General features: G+C 43.1%; 1 protein-coding gene and 1 long non-coding RNA gene across 2 annotated transcripts in view; one reads left to right on the forward strand and one right to left on the reverse strand.

Moving 5' to 3' along the window:
- The window catches only part of LOC112156737 (zinc finger protein GLI2), an 83848-nt gene that overhangs the window by 43524 nt on the left and 13162 nt on the right, over positions 1 to 27162 (forward strand). The window contains exons 3-8 of the mRNA XM_024289058.2: positions 3729 to 3834; positions 14000 to 14202; positions 15818 to 16009; positions 23366 to 23567; positions 23794 to 23977; positions 26578 to 26688. Of these exons, the coding sequence (XP_024144826.1) occupies positions 3729 to 3834; positions 14000 to 14202; positions 15818 to 16009; positions 23366 to 23567; positions 23794 to 23977; positions 26578 to 26688 (998 nt within the window). The remainder of the gene's footprint in view (positions 1 to 3728; positions 3835 to 13999; positions 14203 to 15817; positions 16010 to 23365; positions 23568 to 23793; positions 23978 to 26577; positions 26689 to 27162) is intronic.
- The window catches only part of LOC118599571, an 81491-nt gene that overhangs the window by 35596 nt on the left and 18733 nt on the right, over positions 1 to 27162 (reverse strand). The gene's annotated exons all lie outside the window — the stretch shown is intronic.

A 27162-nucleotide genomic window follows, 5' to 3' on the forward strand; every position in this document is an offset into this window, starting at 1 on the left:
CCCGGCCCCGCCGAGAGATTTTGGACTCGGGACTGGTCGTCCTCGCCGAGTTGGGAGGAGGGAGTTTATAAGAAGCGACACAAAACTTCTGTGCACCGCCTCCATCTTTTCCTCCTCCTCCTGGATCTGTGCACCTCCACTACTACGCACATGTGGTGTCAGTGACCCAGATTCACCAACGCGAGCGGCTCTTTGTCTCCTCCACCCCCTTCTCCCATAATTCACCCCCAGTGTTATGAATGCAGCATTAACTCGAGCTGCTCCTTCAATGGAGGCCTTTAGTCCTCACCTCCTCGGGTCTGTGTGCCGGCTCTGTGTGGAGGGGGTCCACAGGTAATTACAGCTGCTGAGCCATATTACTGCGTAGAGGGGTGGGGGGAGGTCAAGGGGGGGAGGCAGGTGAGGAGTTAGTCAGGGTGGAGGTGATGTAGGAAGACGGGGATGTGAGAAAATTGAAATAAATTCAAATGTTCTTTGGAACTTCCACATAGAGGGAAATTCAAGTCTTTTCCAGGATTCTGGTCCAAACGCGGGCTTCTGTAGGAGAGTTCAGCCAGATGGTGGCCCAACTAATACTGTTTTTGACTCTTTAATACTAGAAATGTCCCTGGCAGAACAAATAAAACACGCTCTTTGAACTACTGCAAAGTCCACTTCGTCGTGTCTGGGTTCACCAGATCATTCGGAGCCTCTTCCAGTGCGATGTACTTCACTCGTTCAGCGACAGCTGTGCCTGATGGTCGTTTTAAACGTGACTTTCATCTGTCTGTTGTCAAGTTTAAGCATTAACATGACAGAACAAAATAAAAGAATAAAACAGGAGGATCTTTTTCTCATCATCAGAGCTAGCGGTGGCACTCACTAGCTGTCCACCAAAAGGTTAGTTAGCATAGCGGGATCAACCGCTCCTTTTTTTTTTCTTTATCTTCAATGGTGTCCATGACAGACAGGAAATCCTGTCCCCCTTGTCATGAGAGGAATCGCATCAATAGAAGAGTTGGGTCATCTGGACCCCATAAGAGAGCACTCCTCCCTACAACCCCTTTCAAACAACCCAAAAAACCGCAGCACCGTTATGGATCAACCCTCCATATGGGTCCACGTGACATGTATTGCATAATACCAGCACAGAACTACATTTCCCGGACCTGTTCAGAGTGTACCCTACCTTCAAGAAATCAGGCCAAAGCTGTCATAGTGGCTCCCTGATAGTCTGCCGCCATGCTGAAACCCGTCGACAGTGATTGGTCCGAGTCGGTCTGAGTAGCGCTGTGGATCATTGCTTAGGTGGCGATCCGATCCAACGTTCAACGGTTCACGAATCGAACCACGATTCTTACTTTTTTATATAATGTTTATTGCTATGTGTATGTCTATTTACTGGATGGATGAAAATAAATTGAAATTATCCTACATTAATCTGCATTTCAGAGCAAAAATACATTGTCCCCAGATGATATTATGATCATATTTTACTACAATTTACTACATTTATAAAGATCGCAAATCACCGATCTTTGACGTTGCGAAAATCCGTACTTGAATTTTCAGGAGCAGATCGCGAATACCCGAGCACCCGGATACTCGTTACAGCCCAAGGTCTGAAGCACGTTTTTATAGGAACTTTAGTCACCAATCATGAGTGAGCTTGTTGGAAGTCCCCTCCCCTTTCACTGAAGGCGGGTTTAGGAGAATCTATCAATCAAAGTTTTGAGGCGGGGCCAGCAGGCACCTCGTGCTTTTACTGATTGGTCAGTTTATAACTTAAATAACTTGCGATAAAGCTAAAATATCTTTAAAAAAATTAGGACTAGAAAGATGTTTAGAAGGAAGCATCAGAGTAAGAATGGTTATTCTAACAAATAAAAATGACTGAGAAATAACTGTATTTCTCAATGGGAGTCTATGGGACTTTGACCTTCTTGAAACCTATTTGGAACATGAGGGGGAGGGGCTGATCTGTCCAGTGGTTATCCAATGAATGGCTACTTCCAGCTGGATTTACATTACTTACGTGAACAGTGGAAGAGTTACCTAAGTTCAAATAACATCAATACTGGACCTTAAGCTCTAATGTTGAGGGATGCCAACATTTTTGTACCTAAAAAGGTTTAAAAACGTGATATGAAAACCATTTTTCTTCCAATTAACCTATTAATGTAAAAATAGCATAAACCTGTTTGACATTTGCCCCCTTGTTGATAAAAGTCTAAATAAGCTGCTGAATAGTTGCGGTAAACATGTTGTAGGACCGTGTCCTGCAGCAGAAGCAAACCCCCAACCCCTCCGTCCTCCCATGAATCATGACCTCTGTCACAGGTGTGACAGCTGTGGCCGTCAGCGGGTCAACATAAAGCAGGAATCTCGCCGCTTTCCCAGCCGAGCGAAAAGGCCGGCCGGTCGTCTCTGTCAAGGTGCAGAGTGAGAGGAATGGACCTGGAATGCTGACTCACTAGCTCTCGGGCCCCACGGAGACCCACGGGGCCCCGCTGTCCAACCCCATGCTTGGCGTCGGAGCGGATAATGATCCGTGGCCCCGGCCTGTCCTCTCCAGAATCCCAGGTCGCCCTCGACATTCCCACCAGGCAGCGTGTGAGAAAGACTTGAGGAATTTTAATGCAGTCCAGAGATCAGCTGGGTCTCCTCCTCATCGTCCTCTTTGTCTTCCGTGATTAGGCAGCCCGGAGACGAGACGCACCAGGTTACAATTAAAGCCGCACCGAGGGAGTGCATGCTGAGAGAAGCGTAGCTGGGAACGCCCTCGCCAAGCGCTTTCAGATGAGGAACCTGGGAAAAATGTTAACAAGAACCACAACTCCATAAAGAGGTTTAAAGGCTGCGTTTATGTGTCGGCGAAACAAAGGGAAGAACATCTTCTGTAATGTCGAGGGCTAATTACTTCTGAAGGTTTTGGTAAACTTCCCAGATCCCCAAAAAGGTCCTGAAAGCAAAAGAAGACTGTAATAAAAAATTAAAGGGGGCCATTAAGTGGATCCACGATGAAGCAAAGCCTAAAAAAACAGACGAGCGGCTAAATTAGAAGCAGAGACGCACCTTTTCTCAGCAAGCCAGACAGACGTGCAGAGGTGCTGAGCGAGAGCAGTCATCGAGGAGGAACTTCCTGTTTAGAAAAGTTCTGTTTCGGGTCCAGTACGTGTACGGTTTAAGACGTTCATTGAGCGAGTACAGCTTGTGTTGACGAAAGCCGGGTTTGTTTTACCAGTGAACCCCCCTCTAAGTAAAAATGGAAGATCCTGCTCTTGATCAGACGTCCAGACAGTCCCATCTCAGACCAGAATCACTCATCCACTTTTCTGCGTCAGTGAAAACAAACACAGGCGAGCTCCTGTGTGCACTAACGGTTGGCGGAGACGGCGCTGTTTGGATAAAGGAGCAGGAGGGAGCGTCTCCGGGCGCTGTGAGGCCAGGTTCGGGCCTGGCCGGGCTGCAGCACTCCTTCACAGCCCATCACCCTGTCAGTTCAAAGCTGTAGCTGCAGGTCTTTGTCAAAAGCCGGGCTGGCTATCTTTTATGTTGAAGTTGTAAGATTTCTCGGGACGACTTTGATTACTTATTTATTCTGCTTCTCTGGTGCGATAGTGCCAATGTTTTACAGGAAACGGCCTCTGAAACTTTCTTTTTTTATATATATTGGAGCTTTTTGCCTTTGAGATGTCTCCTTCATTTTTTTTTGAAGTCTCCTCTTTTTTCTTCTGTTGTCCTTGCAGCTCCTCACCACCTCTTCCCAACCTTCCACACGCCGATCCCCATCGACATGCGCCACCACGAGGGGCGCTACCACTACGAGCCCCACGCCCTGCACCCGATGCACAGGTAAGCGCCGTTAGCGACGCCAAACCCTCGAGTTTCCCAGACGCTGATGAGAGCTGAGCGTTTGCCAGCTCCGGTATCAAAAGCAGATGCCAACACGCTGGCTTCCAAAGTGAATAAGCAATGCAGGCTCTAAATTCCTCTTCTGCAGCCCTTGTTTCCGATACAGTTGATTATGTGGGCAAGCTTTGCTCTTTTGGCTCCAGTCGTCTCGGGACGAAAACACTTTGATGTTCTGAAGAGTCTGAAGTTTGGCTACAGGGATCCAGAAGAGAAGAAGCTCCTCTCTCTGTAATCCAAATCAGTCCAGTTTCTGAGAAAATCTCCTGCTTGCTCAGCGCGGCGCATTGACCCCACTCTGTTCTCACCAGCAGACTTTATGAAGTGAATCTTGTCTGACATGGACCTCCTCTGCTGTTTACATTTATACTTGTGCATCGATTTTTTTTCCTTTTTGGGCTTTTTTGATGTAGCTCTACAATTTGTCTACTTCTTTGGATACATTTAAGTCTCGTTTCCACTGAGCAGTCTGGTATGGTACAGTCCAGTTACCACGTTTCCACTCAAAGCAAAGCTCTCAATTTACCAGTCGATCTTAGTTCCAGTTCTCCCCTATGGTCATGAGTTCTGAGTCGTGACAGAAAGAACGAGATCCCGATGCTGCTTCTCCTCCACATCAAGGGGAGCCAGTTGAGGTGACTCGGACATCTGGTCCGGATGCCTCCTGGACACCTTCCAGGGGAGGTGTTCTGGGCATGTCCCACTTGGCAGAGGCCCCAGGTAAGACCCAGGACACACTGGAGAGACTAAGTCTCTTAGCTGGCCTGGAAACGCCTCGGAGTCCCCCCAGAGGAGCTGGAGGAAGTGGCTGGAAGAGGAAATTCTGGGCATCTTTACTTAGACTGCTGCCCCCACGACCCGGTCCCAGATGAGTGGAAGACGATGGATGGATGGTTTCCGCTCAGTTAGGCCTCGCTTCCACTGAGCGGTTTGTTTTCACGGCACATGGGTGGTGTAGACCGCTAGTGTGTCATTGTAGTGTGACGACTTGAAAAACAATCCGTCCCCAACGATGACAAAGAGTGTTTGAAGTTCCACTGCAGGCCTTTGCTGTTGTTTCCAGGCATTTTTAATATAGACTTCTGACCAAAAGAGAAAACAAGAAACCACAAAAACCAGAATGCTCACCAACGTTGGAAACGTTAGCTTAAATGAGTGCTATATTGGCGCTTTCTAATGTCATCATCGCTTTCTACCAATCAACGAGTGGCTACGGCGGCTCTGCCCTGAACATTCCGTTCCACTTTTCAATGGACCTAAAACTGATGGGGGTCTCCCAAGAGGTATGGTTCAGTACTGTTTAATGGATCCATTTTACAAAGGAAATACTCAAAATACTGCACTGGACGAGATGGTACCGCTCAGTGGAAATGAGGTTTTACAAATCAATTGGTCTCAAGGGAGATGCAGGAAAGAGAATTTAAACGTATTTAAAAAAGCATGCATGAGTTTACAAGGCTACGCTCACACATCCCAAAATACCACAGTGCAGCGACCTACATGCAAGGTTTTTTTTTTAGCAAATTCGGCAGGTGGCCTTGCAGCTGTATTTGCAATCAGAAGGTGGCAGTTGCATTTTCTGAGTTGCGGGTGGTGGTAACTCTGACTGAACTATATGTAATGTCTTTGGACAGCGGACATCCATATCAAGTACCGCCATCTGCCCGGCAGCACACCTGACGGCCACCTGACTGGCGCTGTCTGTATTCATGACCACGCCAACAATTTCCAAAAAATCGGGTGGCAGCATGAAGTCTTGAAGATTCTACCAATACCTCCCAATCGCACAGTGACAGTTGTATTTGTGACCTTAACATAAGTCGCACGCCCTCGTACGGGGGTTGACCTGCACGGGTGCTGCAAATTTTTGGGTTGTCTGGGCCCGTGGAGGGTCATAGAGTGTGTCTTGAAGTTTCCTTGAGGCTCACGTGACCACAAGAAAAGTCATGAAAATGGAAACGTTGTGCGTGTAGCAAGTATATCGTGAAGAATTTGTAATGATGGTAAAAGGTCTAATCTACTCACCATCCAGGGATGATGGATGGATGGATGGATGAATGCAATTTTAGGACTTTATTGGATTTTTAATTCAGGTTCATGTACTATTGTTCATTTACTGTGTTTTATTTGACAGTGTATTTAATTTTGAAAGGAATGTGGATGTGCTGCTGACAAAAGTTTTCTTTTTTAAATTAGAAATTTATAGAAAAATATAAGCCTGTTATAATTTAATTATTGTAAATCTTTAAAGCTACGTGCTAGAAATGAATGGTCACAAAAACATAAAATGTATTTTTCTAAACAGGAAGTTGAATATTGCGGTTCTCGCTGTGTTTTGGTTTGTAAAAAACTGAACCAAGTGGATCGTCTGGCGTTCAAGATTGACCAACTCCCCCACGGTCTTCAATTCCATTACTAAACCATGTGTCTAATTTTACTATTACCATTCTAAAACTAGAGGCTTGAAGCAAATACAAAAAAAAAACATTTTAAATAGCTATATGGTAATTTAAATTTATTCTTGTTTTATTTTGTGCAGTTATTCCACAGGATGTGTCTTATGCAATCATCAAGCAATCATATCAGATTTGTACCTCTCCAGACACCACCGATCAATGCTTTCCTCTATCTCTGCAAGCTAGCTTTAGCCTCATTGTGTCCCACCACTGATCACTGGACCGCACATGGGGTCCGACATGCTCTGGGGTGCTTGGTGCAAGTAGGTTTTACTTACCGACCCATCGGGTGTGCACCCCACCTAGCTTAATGACTTTAGCGGGTTTGAACAATAGAAAACACTTGTGAAGTCCGTATGTAAAAGCTTCACAGGAAGTTTGAAGAAAATTGAGGAAAGCTTAGATTTCTTGCTGTAGAGCTAAAGGTCAAAGTACTTAAGGCGGCAGAACAATTCTAACATCAAGTTTGTGAAAGTTGCCGTACTTTGACCAGAGTTTATGTCGTGGGAAAAGTGGTGAAAAGTTTGAGAACAGCGATGCGCATTAAAACAAAGAGCACGTGCACGAGCAGATCTCGGGCGCGCGCTCCTGAGCTCAAGTTCTCCATCACCGAAGAAAAACCAGAAAAGTCGATACGCGCGCGCGAATGGAGGCGTTCCATTTAAATTCACAGATTTGATGGTGATGCATACTTCACGCCTGGCGGAAGCAGGGCTATTTATCACACCGCTGCGAAAGAAGGAGGTGGGGGGGGCTGTCCGCGGACTCGGCCACCTTGATTAATGTGATTTGATCTTGACAGTGGACCCTAATTCATCAAGACCTTGATCTGGCTGTCGCTCCCCCCTGCCTGCGCCAAATTCACCTAATTATAGGAACATTGCGCAGCAAATTAAGTGCGCTGTCATTTGTCGCCTGTGCGGCACTTTATTACACTGCCGAGGCGGCGTGTCAGAGGTCCCCTCCTTGATTGTCTAACATGACATGCCGGCGCCGTCCTCTTCATCATTGTTTGCATATCCTGTAATGAAATCCTGCTTATTCTGTCAGGCCTGTCATAAGCAGCCGCAGAGGGAAGCCTCCTTCTTCTCTGGGTACTTCTTGTTCTGTCAGAGCACATGACAGGGAGGAGGAACTCCTGCGCCTCTCCAGACACAAGCTAAAACCTTCAACCCTCATCAAAGTTGCAGGTTTTTACTCTGCTGGAGGTCACACAAGGACAAAGTCCAAAGAGAGGAGCTCCAGTACATATCAATTTGAGACAAGGCAAAAAAATATGAGTTAAGAAGTGGAAATTTTGGGGAGGTTTCAACAGAATGTAAGAAGAGGTTTTGGTGTGTAAAGTATGTTGTATCTTCAGTGTTTTGATCAAATAAGTCTCACCAGTAGAGCTGCCACAAACAATTACCGTATTTTCAGGACTATAGGACACGCCTGTATATAAGCCGCATCTGCTCAATTTAAAAAAAAGAAAAGAAATACAAGCCGCACCGGGCTATAAGCCGCAGATATCTATCTTGAAAAGTTAGATATTTACAATAACAATTTTGTACTGTAAATGTACATGTATCTCACCTGGATTCATTGATGCTAAGCTTGGGTGCAGCAGTGCCGTTTCCTTCCTAGAAAGCAAGCTCCATGGCCTTCAACTTAAAATGTGCGCCACACAAACTTCTTTGTGTGAATTCCATGATGAAAAAGCGAAGATTTTAAAAAAATTACCAGTTAGTAATTTGTCATGAGTGTTCTATCTGCTAAAGGAAAAGTAGCGTTGGCTATTTTGATTTACATAGATTTTTTTGTCTATCTCGTTTCTTGTTTTTGATTCTAATTCCGGTTAGAGCTTCCCTAGCAGTGGAAGAAAAATCCACAGATAAACAAGACTTAAATCGAATGCGGACATGCTCTGACATTTGAAACAAGGGAACTTTTTTCCCAAAAAGAAGTTTTGACCCAAATACAACAGAAGTGTATTTTGTGGTGCTGAGAACTCACAACTGTATTTACTACACTCTGACTATATAATTCTAAAGTGTAAGATGCTCTTACTCGTTAGCATTTCTACGTCTTTCCGAAAGACATGATCACTTTTAAGAGGAGATGTTCCTTTCAGCAGATAGATTACGCTCAGATGGAGTAGAGGTTGCAGGGATGCACAGAAAACGTTTAACTAATAAGTTTGCGCTAATGTTAGCTTAGTTCATGCATCGCCGTTGTGCTGCCATGGAACACAAGTTCTGCCTTGCAGATATTGCATTGGACACTTTTTACTTGTATTTTTTTTTCAAATTTCCCACTTTCAAGCCCTGTCGACGTGTCGGTACCCGAGTCTTCTTTGAACTTCCTACGACATCACTACTGAGCGGATTAGCACTACGGCGTACGTGTGTCAATGTCAGTGGGATACACGACTTTAAAAACAGTGCAACAAAGTTTTGAGAAAAGAAAGGAAAAAAAAAACCTAATTGTCTTATTTTGACAGCCCTACTCACCAGGACACTGAATAATACTTTTGTGGCAAATGTACACGATAGAAAGTTGATGTTTTATCAAACATTTTATTTGAGGAAAAAAGAAGGCTGAACAAGATAAACATTTATTGAGCACACTAAAACTAAAATTTTTACACTTTAAAAATAAAACTTTTTAACATTACAGTTGATAATAAAAACGCAGTAGTATTATTCAAGAATAAATTGAATAACTTTCAATTTTTTACTCTCCATAAAAATATATTTCATCAAAAATTGTACAAGTTAGAAATAAACACAACATAGTATCGGGCCATTAATAACAATAAAATAAAATGATCTGGAGGGCCGGATCTGGCCCCCGGGCCTCGACTTTGGCACATGTGCTCCAGACAATGTGGGGTCACACAAGAAGCCTAAAACTATTGAAGACTTCCAAGAACGTTACATTTTGTGAAATTAAATTATATAAGTTTGTGTATTATAGCACGAAAACGCTAAAGGTCCCTAGGAAATAAAAAATCATTTTAAAAATAAAATATAATCTAAAATGTTTTAGATGTGTGCATTTAGAGTCACTGAAGAACAATAACAGACTGCGCTGGTGACCTTAGATTGATGTACTATTGCATTTGTGAATGATTAAAAAATAAAAATCAGATGAAACACATTACACATGCAGAGCCGCAACTTAACTATCCAATGGATTCTGAGATAAACTGGTTACCATTGAAGAGTCCAAGCTGTACTCGATTACAAGAAGGTTAGCCTGTAATCTATTCTAGAAAAGATAAACAATAAAGGTGATCTACGAGGTTTGAAATTATGTTTTTGATTTGAAATGTTGCCTAAAGAAACAAGCCTTCTGAGGCTGAATCTCAAACTCCTTAACCAACCGAAATTGTACGAAAGGAAAACAGCACACAGCCATGACGAACCCAACGCAACAATCCTAACAATCTACTACACGTTTTAGTGGTTCTCTCTTCATCAGCCAATTCTTACTAGACTGACTTGAAATACAAGAAAGGGAAAATGGGCAGATCTGTATGGGACATGCAGGTGGACAGAACAATAATTCGAAGTCGTAGACCGGTACAGAGAAAACGTTCATGCACATTTTTTTCTATGGGTATGCTGCGGGCGTCAGGTCGTAGCAAAAACCTATTCAACACACAAGGAAAAGTAAGGGGGAAGTAGGTGAGACCTATCGTCCAACCAGAGCATAGTCTATGTGGGCGTTCTCCAGGTACTTACGGATCACGTCTACCCTGTGCGTGCCAGTACTGGCACCTTATCAATGACAAGTGTATGATGTCATAGGTGCGTACGACTTTCATTATTCTTACAAATACTACATATTACACAACAATCGTATGTTCTATTTTCATGATGTCCCTTAAGGTGACCCTATGAGCCTCAAGAGAACAACAAGACAAACCTGTACTCCTCTTAAGAGGCGGCCACTACTCTCTACAACCCTCCACGGACAACCCAAAAACAGTCAACCCTCGCACGGTTGCGTGTGACTAAGGCTTTATCTCTATGACATTGATTTATCTAAATCAGAAATTCTCTGAACCTCTAGACAAGCGTTGCTGTCACTGCAATTTATCTTCAGAACCAGCTATATAAATACACCGCATTCAACTTCTTCATCATCCCTGGGAAAGGTCTGAGCATCATCCTCATCTTCAGCCCAACTGACAAACTTTCTAAAACAGATTTTTTTAGTTAACAGTTTATTTCATTCCACATTTTATTTGAAGAAAAAAAAAACAACTACAATTGGCGTTACGCTGACTACTTAGTGCAAGATTGAATCCTAGAGTCTGCAGCAGGAATTCTGCTGTAAAGTCGAACACCTCATTAAAGGCGCTGATATGATGTTAGCAGCTGCTGCAGCCACGGCCATTAAACCCGAGCGTGCGGCGGAGAAGGAGGGCAGGGTTAGGTCCATCAGGAGGTGTGAGCGGCGTCGCACCTGATTTTCAGAGGTGAAGGTAGTTTAATGTGGAGTTCCTTCAGACCGGCCCTGCAGCCTGCTTCACATCGGCCTGACACGTTTCAATTTTAGCTGCAGCTTGGAAACATTACAATATGAGCCCATTGAAAAGTTTTCATTTGGGTTTTTACGGCAGGAGATCCAGAAACCAGCTGTGATGAAACTGAAGACTTGAGGAACACATCATTAAGCATTGGGGGATTATGACAAGGAATTAAAGTGATGATGAAGACGGTCTTAACCAAAGAAAAGCAGCTATAAAATCTGCAATGATGTCAGGAAACATGAAAATCCACACCTAGACTTCTGAACGTTAAGGCCGTGTCACAAAAACTTTGCGTGTTGCAAAAATGATTTTTTTTTTTATTTTCACAGATGTGTCACAAACCACATTGAAACCACAGAAGAAATACAATAAAAGTGGTACATGCATGAAAAGTCCATCATTTGACAAACATTTATGAATTACGAATATCACGTGTTTCACAAAAGACCAAAATTTCATACGTAGAAAAGGCCTAAATTGTACATATTCGTGTGAGACGACATAAGAAAACCTTATCAGTGACTCACTAAAAAGGCAGATCAAACTGTGTTTTAATGAGACCAGAGTGACACTGATTGGGAGTGTGTTCAGACACGCTTGGAGCCTCGGTAGGGATCTGTGGTGACGGTATTATAGAAAAGAAGAAGGTCAGATAATTCTGGTGACTCCAAGAGCAGGTTCTTCCACAGAGAGAAGTTCTTGTCTTGGTGACCATAAGAGGTTTTAGGAGATTCCTCATGTCCAAGAACAAAGACATAGTCACATGCACCTATATCGGGGGTGTGTCCAGGTTTGGGTTCGTAGAGCATCTTTAAGGGAGTGCAGGTGTGTCTTGCAGTTCCCTTGATGCTCGTACAGCCAGTTGCAGTACTTATGATATACAGGTGAGGCTGTTGTAGGGCTGGGTATCGCCAATAATTTCCAGATTCAATAGTATTCCGATTTATTTCAATTCTTTCAATCCATTCAATTCAATTTTGAGTTTACATGGTTTATAAATCTAGACACAGTCGCCTAGAAATATATTAATAAACCACATATATGTGTTGATGATTTTCATATTAATCTGATGCAGTTCACATACTGTAAAATGAATTAGTGAAATAATTACGAGATTGTTAATAGCATACGGTCTTTCATGGTTTCTCAAACCAAGAAGATCCAACAATTGTTCGGCTTCTCCTGGAGGACAATTCAGTTTGGCCACTAGGTGGCGATTGCGCTATAGCATTACACCTTATTCTAGAAGAAGAAGAAAGTATGAGCATAAAAAAATGTTTTAGACCACTTTAAAAAATATTTTCTTAAAAGAGTTTTGGAAAATTCATGCCTGTAAGTTTATAAAGATGTTCATTTAGTCAGCAATTACACGTTAGCATCAAGCTAGCAGACTTTAGCATTATGTGTTAGGTCGATCTCTACTTTTACGTAGCGATTATTGATTTATTAAGCTTACATCGATTTAGATCAATTAATCAATTTTATCAACCCAGCCCTTTGCTGTCATGTGCTACCGTCTGGTTATCTAATTTCCTCATTTCTACCAGTCAAACTCGAGATAACAAACATGCACTTATCACATGAACACAACTAACGGGTTTCTTGCCTAATCCGCAGATTTGGGGGGTTTAAAAAATGAAAAATCTGTACAACACATCTACGACGCAGCTACTTCACCCTTACTTACCCGCAGCATACCCATAGATAAAATGGTCCATGTGATATTTCCAAGGCTGTACAGATTTGCCCATATTTTGCCTGCAGACAGCCCGTATCCACCCATATCAACTAGGTGGAACTAAGTCCTAAACTTCACTGAGTTCTTGAAAGAAAAAAAAACTTTCATCTTTGAATAAAAATTTCTTTAATTTCTTTACACAATCCTGAGACAAATTCCTGCTGGAATCCAAGCTGAGCATAGAACAGTTTTCACGTCTATATTAATGTCTTAATTGACCTTATAAGCCTTTCTACAAAATAAATCTTTAGGAAAAGGCGGTTTAGATGAATCCCAAATGCCTGTTAGCTCTTGTTTCCCAGTTTGTCAATGGAATCAAACCATTTGCTTTGGGACTCAACTTTAGAATAGGACTTCCCAGATCGGCACCCCGTCTCCATTAAATACCGAAACATCTCTGCTCCGTGTGGCTCTGGCTGTGAAGGCTGCAGGAGCTTGTTATCACGGTAAATAAACTCTGTAGGAGAGCGCGCGCTCACCTGCAGGCCGTTACATGATGAAAGCGTCAATAATTCAGAGAGATGATGGGGGGGAAAAAAAAAATCAGATCTTTATCTGCTCCACAGAAAAACATCACCTCATCCTGGATTCACACCCAGAGTCTGACTGCAAGCTAACGCAGCCTTTGTTGGATTTTACATGAATGGATGTGAATGTTTAATTAAGGGAGCAGGTAAGATGTAGAAAGGATTGAAACGGAGGATAGAGATGAAAAATCGGAACTAGTTTTACTCAAGTTTGCTTAAAAGTTATAAAAAAAAAATCAGATATTAAATAGAACAAAAGTCCAAATTGCACTTCAGAACCTGCACAGAGTAATTTTAAATTTTGGGAATAAAAAAGATCAAACTTTTTTTTAAAAAGTGCTTTAAAGAAACCCCAAACCATTAAAAATAACTCAAAAGTGCTTCTAGTAAATTTGGTTTGGTTCTACCAGAATCTCCCCACATGTACTGGATAAGAACACAGTAGAAGATAAGAGAGAAGATTCCTCGGGCCGTTCTCTTTCTGTCTGTGTCTCCGAATGTTTTGGTCAGTAATTCAAGAACCCGGCGAGTCAAATTCAGACTTGTACCCACTTGACAAGTCTGAACGTAAGCCTCCGTCTGTCCATCAGATGGCTCACCTGGATCGTTTTTTTTCTGCTGCGCAAACGACACACAACACCAAAAACAGATCTTTTTTGATGCAATCTCTCTCAGAGGTAAAGCAGAGGTCATGTGGTGGAAGTGACTTCAAAGGCGAGCGTCGTGTCTCGGCAGGTCCGACCCTGAAACGGATCCTCGGTTTGTGGATGGGGGTGGAAATCCAGCCTGCAGCGCCGCTATGAAGACCAGAGAAGTTTAAGGTGGTATCACACGCTGATGGGTTTTTTTGTTTTTTGTTGTGCAGCTCGGCAGGTTTGAGTGGCACTCCCGTCATCTCAGACCTCTCCCTGATCCGCCTCTCCCCCGCTGCCATGGCAACCGGCGACTCCCCCTTCAGCCCGCCGCACCCCTACGTCAGCCCTCATGTGGAGCACTACCTGCGGTCGGTGCACGGCAGCCCCACCTTGTCCATGATCTCCGCCGCCAGAGGACTCAGCCCCGCGGAACGTAAGTTCACCTCAAGTCAAAGTTCCACAAATTCTCAAGACTATTAAAAGTATTTGATAAAAAACGTTCGGAAAATGAAAAAGTTTTATTTGACATTGAGACCAATGAAGGAAAATTGGCAACTTGACATATTTTAATATCTATTTGGAGTAAATATGTATTTTTAATAAATATTTTTAATAATTTTTGTAAAAATTTCAAAATGAGCCCCTACTTTTTTTTTTTTTTTTTTTACAGTAAACCCAACCCCCAAAAATATTTTTGGTCGGCATTTAGGCAAATTTATCAATAAAGTTTTTCCATACCAAAAACAATTTTTGCTTGAAAAAATCTTTTACTGACTAAAAATTTAAAAACCATTATTTTATCCAATTGGTAGACTCTTATTTTGCTTTTTTTTTAATTATTTAAATTTTAAGATGTTTTTTTACTTATATCTAGGGGGGCCTGATTTTGCAGTGAAGAAAATATCTTAAAAAACAATATTTCCTTCATAGTATTTGGTCTTTTTCATGCTGTGGACTGTCAGAGGGACTTTAAAGAAACCATTAGTGGAGGATCCCACATTAAAGTCCGCTAACCCTTTAACACCTGAAGCTTTAACACAAAATCTTTAACGTACTGTTACTTTTCCAACCGGCACGAGCCGCTTTTCTCCTTCAGAATCTGCAGGAATTATGATTATAATTACTGATAGTTGATTGTGTCAACAACTGAAAAGTTACAGCAAATCAAAGAACTTAAACTTGGGAGCTTCAGTGTTAAAGGTTTTAACGCTGAAGAAGAAGAAGAAGGAACAGACGTGTTTATTTACACGGGTGGAAGTCTTCCTCAATGTTTATTTAAGGACAAAAGACACCAAAAGTTCTGGTTTTTGATGGACAACATTCCTACCATTGACTGTATATGAGAACTGGACTGGGTGACCCCCCCTCCTCATGTTCCAAACAGGAAGTACCGGCTGGCATCAAGCTATTGAAACTAATCAGATGTCTCAATGAAAGTAAGTTTTGCTCACAACAAACGTTTGAAAAGTTTTATTAACAGATTTGTGTTGACTCACTCCTGATTGGTGAGAGTGGTTGCCATAGAAACGCTGGCTCAGACCATAGACGGTATAATTATTAGTACTGGACGTCACCAATAGAAAATTCCCTTCCGGTTCCAACGAAATGAAGTCAATTCGGTCGCCACTTTTTCCGCAGTACGGGTGTCGCCATTTTGGAACCAGGCAATGTTAGCAAGTGGTTAATGGTCCGACTCGGTCTGAGTCGTCATTTCTTTGGCAACTATTCTCGCTAATCAGGAGTGAGCTTTTTGGAAAGAATCTGTCGCTCAAACATTTCGAACATTGGAGGAGGTATTTGAAACGCAAACGAAGAGGGGGTAATCAGTCCAGTTCTCTCTATACAGTGTCTATGACTCAGACCAACCAATCACTGCTTACTCATGACGTGAATGGGTGAAAAATGAATAAAAAAATGGCAACGTAATCAACCTGATTTTTTTAAGTCATTTTCAATCAGTGACATCACACTGACTTGGTCCAGTTCTCTTATGCAGTCAATGTGTTGAAACCCCACTAACTTCTCCCCCGCCCCCCACATGCACACAGTGGCCCACGACCATTTGAAGGACCGAGGCCTGTTTGGGCTTCCTCCTCCCCCCGCTCCTCCTCCTCCTCCTGGAGCCAGCGCCGCAGAGTATTACCACCTGATGGCGAGCCACCGGAGCCCCTACAGTGAGCTGCTCACACAGGGGGCCACAGGGGGGGCCCACCTGTCTGACTACATCTCCCCGATTGATGGTAGGTCATAGTTTTAGATGTTGATGTTATTAAAATGTGTTTGTTTTTAGATGATGCACAAAACCTTATTTTCTCTCTAAAATGACGGATATTTGGGGGGGGGTTAAACAGTCCAGCATGAAGAACTCTCGTTTACGTTTCCTACGTCCAGTATCTTCAAACAGTGAAGAGGTTTCGGATGCTGGACAATAACTCTGCCGGGGGAACTTCTAAACACAGAAAAATTTAGTGCGCCATTTAAAGCGCGGCGTCTTTTTGTGAGGAGCGGCTCTTTGATGCGACGCTCCGCTTCTGCGCCTTAAAAGGGCAGCCGTCGTCTCCGAGCGCAGCTCTGCCGGATGACGAGCTCCAGACGACCCGCGAGCGACACTTCCTGTCTGCGATCCAGCAGCAAACTCCACCAGGTGAATCGGTTTACAAGCAGTGAAGTCTGTGAGGGCGAGTCTGTCAAACCCCCTCCGCGGCCAAATCGTGCCGTCAGTCCGGGTCAGGGCCGGGCCTGCGGCGGCCGTGAATGAGTCTGCTGTGCAAAGAGGCGGCGGGGTGCCAGCGCTGCCGGGCTGAACGGGCCCACTAAAGCTGTCAGGACCAAGTTTCCATTCATGGAGGATGCCGTGCAGAGGCGCCGGGGCCAAAATAAACGGAAAGCTGGTCGGGCTCGGTTCTGCCTGAGTGTTGTGAAGTCATTGAGAGTTGGTGGGTGTCACTGCTCAAGAGGCCAAGCAGTTAAAGCAGACACCGAGCCAGGACAGGAGGCTGCTCATTTATGTTTGGGTTTGACTTCTTAGTTTCCACACCCCTCACCTGCTTTTATGATCTACTGTAGGCCAGACTGGATAAAGGTTTATTAAACACTCTAAAACTACATTTTTTTAACTTTAAAAACGTAACTTTTTAACATAAATATCAATAAAAACAGGGAGGAATATTATTCCAATATACCTTAAATAACTTTCAATATTTTACTATCTATAAAAATACATTCTGTCAAAATAATGTTAGCTAGAAAGAAGCCCAAGATAACATCGGCCCATTAAAGGGTCACCAAACAGGGAAGTTGGAGGCTGACTCCACCCACAGCCGAAATGTGAAAACCTAGTGAGAGGGGCGGGGCTTGGAGAACAAGACTGTTATGATTACTCGAGCTGCAGATCATGATGTGGGACTTCTGAAACTTCAACTGTAATACCTCGATTCAACCTTTAGGGGGCAACACACAGATGGTTTTAGGCTATATTTTCAAGAATCAAACAAGTTTATTTTAATTTGTCAAAAATTTGGCAATGACCAACAGACAGCACTTTTAGAGCACCATTTATGGAGGTCAACAGACAAAAAAAAGTGGATTTAGGGTTTGGTTACCCTTTAATGACAATAAAATAAAACGATCTGGAGGACTGGACACAATTACCCAGAGGGCCAGATCCGCCTTGACTTTGGCACATGTGGACTATGTGAACGTATGCAATCGCATTCACACGTCCCTAGAAAAAGTATTCAAGCTTTACACAAATAACTTGAACCACTGAACGTGTGTTGAAAGTTAACCCTGGTGGAACTTTGACCAATCAGGGACTCAAATTTGATGTTGACTTATCCATACGTCCCATTAAATTCACCGAAGTACCAACGGTTTCAAATTGATCATGGAGGAGAAATTATTAATTGCCATTTGTGCCCGACCGGAATTATATGACACTAAGAGTGAATTCTTCTTCTACCCCTCCAACTGAAGAGGTATTTGAAAGGGTACAGGTGTCCGAAATCGCACCACCGCAGCGTAGGGCTCTGTATCCCTAACGACCAATAGCAGCTACGCGCTATTGTACCGGCGAATAATGATGATGTCATCGAGGGGTAGTGGTAGTGTCGTCCAAATTTGATGACAGCATTTTTTTTCACTTAAATGTTGGAGTAGGGAGAAGCCGTAAGGAAAGAAGTCGGATTCGGCCTTGATTTGTACCACTTCAACATTTTGAAACAAGCCTCTTCCACCTGTAGGTGGTAGACACGCATTAGTGAGCAGTAGAAAAAAAAAAAAAAAGAAGCCCATCCCTGTTTGTCCAGTGTGAACACCTTGAGCTATACATGCATTCAAGAGCGTTGCTAACACGCGGACGTATCTTAAGTTCCCAAATTTTTGAATTTAGTCAAAAAATCGCAAAAACTTAATTAACTTTAAATGTAAAAACAAATTAAAAGTAGATTAAGTGATTTCTGTTAAAGTTTACCATATGTTTTTGGATGAGTTAGAAGTTTCTTCAACAAACTTTAGTGTATCTATCCTTTGAATTTTTACCTTTTGTCCCTAAAGACCACAAAAAATGTCAGTTACGTCTTTTTTGTTGGCTTGTAGAAAAAAATAAAATCTTGTCAATGCGTCTCATGGGCTTTGTAACAAACACTGCAGTGAGTGGCTTCACAAATGGTTCAACTGCACTCTAAACATTTACTCAGCCCTGTCCACACCCGTCCAGCCACTCTAGTGAAGACTACTGCTATAAATCACAGTGGAGGCCTTTATTCCATCGGACCATTTATCAGTGGAAGTGGCGCATTAATAAACACCTTTCCCCAGAGGTAGGACAACAACGAAGAGATGAATTCGACTGTGAGCGCCTTTGTGTGCTTGCCATCAGTGACAACACTGACCCCCCCACTACTAACACCTATACAATCAACCTGAGTCTAACTTCAGCATCTTAAATGTCTAAATTACCCCCTCCCACACAGCAGCCATTAATGCCTCTCATGAACTCGTGAGCAGACTTCCCTTGAGAGGCTTGACTTGCTTTCCTCATCTGCGGGTTTGTTGCATCATCATTCAAATTCCATATGTCCCATGATGAAGACGTCCCCCGCCTCTCTGGGTCTCTAAGCGGCAGTTTTCTACAGATAACATATGTTAGAGATTTGTAGCGGAGGACATACTTAGAAACGTCCCAGAGCTGCCGTCATTAAGGATGGAGGCGGACGCAAACAAAACCGGCCTAATCATCTGGGATCATCAGTGCATTAATAATCTAAAGGTTCGACCGCATGGAGTCAAAAAAAGCAATTTTATTGACATTTATTAATTTGAAATGAAAAATGAGAACAAGCCATAAACCATGACTTAATATGGTCTTTAAAAATAATAATTAACTTGAATAAGCTTCTATTGCTCAATTTATAAACTTTAAATAACTCCTGAGAGGTTGTGTTTTGTGTGTGTGTTGTACGCCTTCACTGATAAAAGACTACATTATCCTCATTGCCTTTGTGTTTCCATTTGAAGCTCGTGTTGAAATTTACATTTCGGGACCCAAAATCGATGTCATTCGCTTTGCATACATTTCCCCTGCAGTTGAGATCAATTCTCGGTAAATTGCCCTCATTTAACATGGAGAAGTACAAAACCAGACTGTGTGATGTTTATCTGAAGTAATTAGGGGGAATTATTGTGGGAAGATTGATTAGTTATGTCTGAATCTTAATGAGGTTGCCACATGTGGGCCGATGTCTGAACCACGTGGTGCCGTTCCTACAAACTCTTTTATTGGACCAAGTTTCACTACGTTTTGTGAAGTGCGATAAGTAGCATGTCAGGACGATTACGTTAAGCCTTTAACACGTAATCCGTTGGAAATTACGCTAATTGCGTAAATGGTTGAAGAGTTACAATAGTCAAAAGTATGTCTGTTATAAAGAGTAGACCTTGTTTCTATAATGTGACTCAGGTTAGTCCAACTAAGGTGCTGGGGGATGGGCACTTTAAATGAAATCGGGGGCTGGTCTGGAACTACCCTCGTGACAATTTGTGGGGGAGGGACAACTTGAGATTCACTTTGGGGGTTAGGCTAGTTGACAGTTATTCCTCCCATCTATGGTTGATCTGTAGCTCTTTGGCCCCTCCCCTCTAGGTTTCAATCAATAAGACATGTGGGCCCTACCCCCCATTATTAAATATACCTTTCAAGATATAAACCCCTCACCCCAACAGACTATATATCGATTCTCCCCCTCCTCCCTTTTGGGACACTGCTCAGCCGTCGGGGTTTGGCCCCTTGGACGTTGGCTTCCTGAGCTCGGTGGACTTCTCTCCACACTGAGAAGGGTCCCCCTGAGATTACTGGTTATCCCATGGGACAGAAGATGAGGTCACTTTGGATCTGGCAGGTGTTCTTGTTCATGTGGGGGGCTGGTTGTCTCTTTGCTTCTTCATCTTTTTCAACATCACCTTGACCTGGTCGGTTCATACTTACTAGTCCTATTGGGGACTTCCACCTCTAACTGGTACCAACTCCTAGGTATGGTCATTGATCACCGCCTTTGAAATGTTTGGGCTCCCCAAAAGGGGTCTGCCCAGAGTATCATATCCGTGTTTTTTTTTTTTTGGTTGTGGCTTGTCTTTAAGGAACTTGTTGCCTCTATTAGTTGGTTATCCTACCCCCACCTTGAATCACTCATGATCAACTTTACCCCCTTATCCTCTCTGATATGCTTATTTTCAATCGCTTAATTGGACAAATATTAACATTTCATTAAGTACTTTCTTATTCAATGCCTTTTTTTTCTAAAAGCTAATTATAACAGCAGTATGTTTTTTGAAATTGGTTAAAAACAACAGAAAAACACATCTCTTGTAACTTTTTTTGTGTTATTTGTTTTTTTGCTTAAGAGAAAGAAATAGTCTGAGGAAAAAATAAATTCCAAAATGGTAATATATATATATATATATATATATATGGTTTGCAGATGCATTCAGTAGATTCAGAGCTCTGCAGTCCAGTGCCCCCTGAACTCCTCATTCCTGGTGTTTAATTTGTCTCACTGGGACGGCCTTACCGAGTCTCCTCCCCCTACATGTCGCGGCGGCTTCAGTTTCTCTGCAAGATCTTCTGCCAGCCTCACCTTTTCCGTCACTGGACAAATTGCTGACTGCATTAGCTGCGAGTCTGTCTGCATTGATGAGCTTGTTTGGTGCCGTGAGGTTTTGAGAGTCTCAGAGAGGCTGTGCTGATATCAATCTTCTTCCTCCCCACAATGGAAACACTCCCGATTCAGGACAGTGCTGATAAAGCGTGTGAACAGATAAAACAGAAAGACACTGGTCTCCCCCTATCTGAAACCCACTTTAAAAGGCATCTGATGATTGTGACCATGGATCAGCTAATCATCATTAACTTTGATGTCTCTTTGACTTTGATTGGCACTATTACTATACTCAGCAAATGCAGAACACTTGTTCAAAGTCGTACTTCTACCATCACCACATTATTCCATTTTTTATCCACCTTATTAGGAATGTGAATAAAGATATATTTGTGGTACAAAAGATGTGCATGAAATAAGCCTGTAGTGTTCATATAGTGATTCTGGGCCAATGACATCTGGCATACTTGGGATGAATTATGACCATAGATGTATAAACCCCAGAACTGATAGTGGTTACGCTACATTCACACCAAGCATGTTCAGGAATGTGCGTTTAGCACATTCCTGAACATGCTTTCAGCATACGGTGTTCATACTGGACTATTGCCACCCGATACTAGCGCATGTACCTACATGTACCTACATGTACCGATAAAATGTCGAATTGGAAGAAATTTTTTGCAAATCTCGCTCTAGGATTTTTCTTTCACAGCTCTATTCCGATACACGAAAGACTTAGTGACTTGGTTTTAAATGTATAGCTCGAAAATGGTCTCAAAACTTCAGTAGGAATGTGTGAATGCAAGAGTTTAGAAAATGGAAGCTTGAAACATGCATGAACATGCGTTTTCATTGGAAGTGGACGCTTGAACACACGGTGTGAATGTAGCTTCAGAGGCCAGACTATTCTGAAACACTGCCGCAGGTGGAGAATGAGGTGAACAAGGTTGAGGAGGGTCGGTGAATCGTCTAAAATGCATAAAACCGCCATTCATGAATTTTAAAACAAAAGTATGATTGTGATTTGCTAAGAAGAAAGGTGTCTATTGATTCAAAGTAAACACCTAATTGATGATGGCATGTAGAGAGACCTAACAACCTAACATCCTGCAAGTGACACATTCTCACTACCAACTCCTCATATATGGACGTATGGTTAGGGTCCCCTCCGTGTCCCTTTTTGACATTTTGGGTGTCCCCAACTTGTCATCTTTTGACATGCTGGATGTTCCCATTAAATCACAAGTTCCCTACACTTGGGACGTGGTACCAAACGCGGTAACAGACGCAGAACAGGGTTAGGGTACCAGCATCGGGTTAGTGTACAGGAACCGGTCCACGCCCCAAGGGTTGGGACCCCTGATTAGCGTATACATTTTTTCCCTGTCTGGTACCAAGCGGCCCTTGGACAGGTACCGGTTCGTGGCCCAGAGGTTCGGGACTCCTAATTTAATGGGAACAGCCAACACATCAAAAAACGACGAGTTGGGGACACTCAAAATGTCAAAAAGGGTTGCAGAGGGGCCCTGAACCATACGTCCATATACGATGAGTTGGGAGTGAGAATGCGTTGGATTGTGACAAACTGTCATAGGGTTCACGGGCATTTTAAGAAGAAGGAATTCATGCATACATCCAAACAGCAAAGCAAAAGACAGCCAGTTTCATCTTCTTCTTATCCGCTTATCCCTTTTGGAGCGGATGGGATACACCTCGGACAGGTCAGCAGTCTGTCACAGGACCTCAATCAAACATACATTCATACTCTCATTCACACCTAGGGAGAATTTAGAGACCCCAATTGACCTATGAAGCATGTTTTTGGACGGTGGGAGGAAACCCGAGTCCCTGAAGAAAACCCTCGCATGAACGGGGAGAACATGCAAACTCCACACAGAAAGGTCCCCAGTTGGTGGTTCTGTTTCAGGTCCCCCAGCTGGGACTTGAACCGAGGCCTTCTTGTTGTGAGGCGAGAGCGCTAACCACTGCACCACCGTGCAGCGTAACAGCCAATTTGATCACTTTTATTTTCTCTGGTCGTCCAACTATTTTGTAACTCAAACACTTTGCCTGTGACGTTACTGGAAAGGATCCCTGGAGGAAAGTTTTAAATCAACCCCTTGTGTTGAAATGAACACAATTATAAAACTATTTTTTAACTTCCATCCAGAAGATACAGCATCATGATAATTTAGCTTATATAAAACCACAAACCATAAGAAAATAACCCCACAGCCATATCAGTTTTAAAAGAAGTGTTGCTGGATGTTGACGGTAACAGGATGTAACACAACCCCAAAGACGTGGTTCAAGAGTTCATTCACTGATGATCCTTGGGGGAAGTGTTTTGTTCTCTGGAACAATGGTTTGGTTCTCCAGCACTGTTTTGGTGTTCGTTTAAGTCATGTGTACCCCCCCCCCCACCTGTGTTGTCCTCAGTGTCGCGCTTCTCCAGCCCCAGGCTGACCCCCAGAATCAGCAGGAAGCGGGCTCTGTCCATCTCGCCGCTATCAGACGCCAGCATCGACCTCCAGACCATGATCCGCACCTCGCCCAACTCCTTGGTGGCCTACATTAATAACTCGCGCTCCAGCTCTGCGGCCAGCAGTTCCTACGGACATCTGTCTGTGGGGGGACTCAGGTAGGACTGACCTAATTTTTCTCAGATTTGGACTGCAGTTTAGTTCTTTCCAGATTTCTTCCATAACAATTGGTCTTTTCTGGGTTATGTTTCGCTCTCTCTTCCTCCTTGAATTGATGCTACAACGTTTTCCTTGTGAATGTAAAAGGCTTGTTTGTTCTACTTGATTAAAACTGCTTTGCTGGCACGAGGATGACTTGTGGATTTGTTGTCGTCCATGTCCCAGCCCCACCTTCCCCTTCCCTCATCCCATTAACCCCATGGCCTACCAGCAGCTCCTCTCCCAGCAGCGGGGGCTGAGCGCCTTCGGCCACACCCCGCCCCTCATCCAGCCCCCGGCCACCTTCTCGACGCGACAGGCGAGCCTCAGCCTCTCCTCCGCCATGCACAACAGCAACCCAACATCCAAGGTGACACAAAACACATGTCGGACAGTTGGCACCAACTCTCCTCGTTTCGGTCTCAAACCATCAGCAGCTGTTCTTGCAGCAGCCCGGAGGAGCTATTATTTTGATAAACTCAAAGCTATTTCCTTGATTAGAGATGTCTAGGATCTGGATTTATTTGGGGCTTTAGGATGATTGAGGTCCGTGATGACTCAACCCTCTGATTGCTGCGTAAATGACTCCTCTCTGGTTTCATGCTGAAGGAAATCCCCCGCTTTGCTTTCCAGCTTCTAAAACAACAGTTTTAGTCAAACCCTGAATTTTGCAGCTCTGGTTTCTGGCGCTTCGTCTCCCCGTAGATTTTGTTTGTCATCATCTTGTTTGATGTCCCTTCTGACCCAGTCACAGTGTTTAGGTCTGTGGTGCCCGTAAGCTGGGTCCTCCCCACCTCTAAGGTAAACTCTCACAGTGGGGGGAAACCATAATTTCCCTCTGAGCATCACTTTTGGGGTGACTGGTGGCCCATATTTGTGTGAAAGGTCAGGAGGTGAAGCTAAGATGAAAGGCTTTAGTATGGGACCATCAAAGATTTAACTATAGATGGATGTTTGAATAAATTGATAAAAGTATTGATTGATTACTATCGTTATATTTCAAACTTATGTCATATGTCGCACCGAACTGTAAGGTGCAGACGAAAGAGTCAGAGATACGTATGTCAATCTGTCAAACTTGCCAAGTTTGCTATGTTTGCAACACGTAAAAAAGATTGGTAACATTAAAACAACGTTACTGTGACTTTGCTAACTCCCAACTTTATTAGGGACATGTAATAAACAGTCCAACATCGCTACTTGTTATCCGCTTCGAGTATTTATAAACTTTGTCAGTAATGTGTTAAAAAGCCTGACATTGCTACACGTTAGCCGCATTAGCTTATTCACAATACTTGCAGCTCCCAACCTTTTTTGAACACGTAAAAAACAGACTGATACAGCTAAAACAAATCCTATGCTACATTTACGCCGGACGCGATTAGCAGGTCAAATTTGCGTCTGAATGACAGTCGCTTTCTGCCGCCATTTCCATGTCTCTGCGCTCCAGTTTGATGACTTTCTGTCCCAGATTGGTTTGAGAGGGGATTAAAAATAAAAACAGGAATCAAACTAGAGGATCTTCTTATTGCTGTCTCGATGAAAATAAGAAAAAAAAAATCATACTCGCTAAACGCCAGGATCTGGCGTAGCAAGCTTCACCACCCGCTCAGTGTAGCAAGTGTAATCGCTGCACCCTGTGGGCCCAGCGACAGGCTTGCGACCTGTCCAGGGTATATCCTGCTTTTGCCCGACAATACCCGGGACATTCTCCAGCAACTCTGCAGCCCCAGCAGGTTGAGAAAATGAATCAAAGTTTGCATTTATCAATCATATTGGATTTGTTTTCTACCCGCTGATCAAGTCACTGAAAACGTCTCGTTCCCTTAGCTAGATTTTTAAACTTTGACGGCCAAATAACAACGCCTAAAACGTGCTAATGCCAGATTGATGCGCTGTTCCTGACGCTCAAAAGACACCGCAGGACCTCAGAATCTGGATTTAGTGAGGTGAACCGATGATCTGCTCATTGAATTAGCATTAAAACTCGACGCTCCTGACGCACAAATCACTGAGACGCTAAATCCCAACATTGTTAGTAACACTAAAAAAAAATAAAAAACTGTCCAAAACCAATAGCTATTAGCCACATTAGAGGTGTTAGCTGTGTTAGCATACAAAACCTGTAACTCATAACCTTGTTTGCAACACGTAAAAACAGATTTAAACAACAGAAACAAATATTACTGTGATTATGCTAGCTTCCAATTCTATTAGAAACTCTTAAAAAAAAAAACAGTCTGACACCGCCACACATTAGCCACCGTAGAAAGTGTTAGCTGCGTTAGCATACACGCAACTCACAACCTTGCTAATGATGCGTACAAAACAGACTGATGCCACTAAAATAAACACTGCTGTGACAATGCAAGCTTCCAACTCTGTTAAAAACGGGTAAGAAAAATAGTCGGACACTACTACACGCTAGCCACAGTAGAAGTGTTAGCCGCGTTAGCATAATCGCAATACTTGAAACTCCCAACCTTGCTAGTGACACGTAAAAAACAGACTGATACTGCTAAAATAAATATTACTGTGACTATGCTAGCTTCCAACTCTGTTAAAAACCAACACAGCTAACCATTAGCCACATTAGAAGTGTTAGCATATTCAAAATACTTGTAACTGCCAATCTAGTTTGCAACAGGTAAAACAGACTGATACCGCTAAAACAAATATTACTGTGACTATGCTAGTTTCCATCCCTGTTAGAAACATGTAAAAAAAAAAAAAACTGTTCAACGCCTCTACGTCAGCCACCTTAGCGTATTCAAAATATACCCAATCTTGTTAGCAACATCATTTTGAGTGCCATGTACTTTGCAAAATTGCTTCAGTAATTACAACCAGAATTAATCCATACATAAAACGCTCTGGATTATAGGGCGCACTATAACTTTTTTTAAGTGATTAAAATGCGATAATTCGACAATGAAAACTGTCTAATGCTGTTCATTATTTTGCTCTCAGAATCCCGGAGGAGACTCGGCCGTCAGCAGTACAGGTGAACCGATGATCCACAAAAGGTCAAAGGTGAAGTCGGAAGCAGAAGGACTGAGGCCCTCGTCTCCTCATTCGCCGGTACGACGGAGATCTCTTTAACTGAGTGTACAGAAAGATGCAATAACACTGATGACAGTAATGTGGCATCATGTGCTTCCAGAGTCATGGTCCCCCCAGAGCCTCAATCCCCTGTGACCCCCACCCCCTTGTAAGGCATGTCTTACAGAAAAAAACAAAAAGAATCCAAATGATAAGAGCTTTACATCCATTCATTTGAATGCCCCCCTCCCATCCCAGGCCACTGTAAACTGTGCCAGAGCACTTCATTTTCATGAAATATTGGCTGGGCTTTGTCATCTGAGGAAGTTTTTTTTTCTTTTACTTTGACAAATTCGCTCCTCCTCCCCCAATAGCGAGGCAGCTTTGGCCGTGATGCATGGGGACGGCGCCGCGAGGAGTCGTCTTGGGGCCACCAGAATTGATGAAGAGAGCGTGTGTGGGGCAGAGACAAACATGCTGCAGTCAGCATGTTGTGTTTAAGGCGCGTGTGTC

Source organism: Oryzias melastigma, linkage group LG2 (genome assembly GCF_002922805.2).
Source record: "Oryzias melastigma strain HK-1 linkage group LG2, ASM292280v2, whole genome shotgun sequence".
Lineage (NCBI taxonomy): Eukaryota > Metazoa > Chordata > Actinopteri > Beloniformes > Adrianichthyidae > Oryzias > Oryzias melastigma.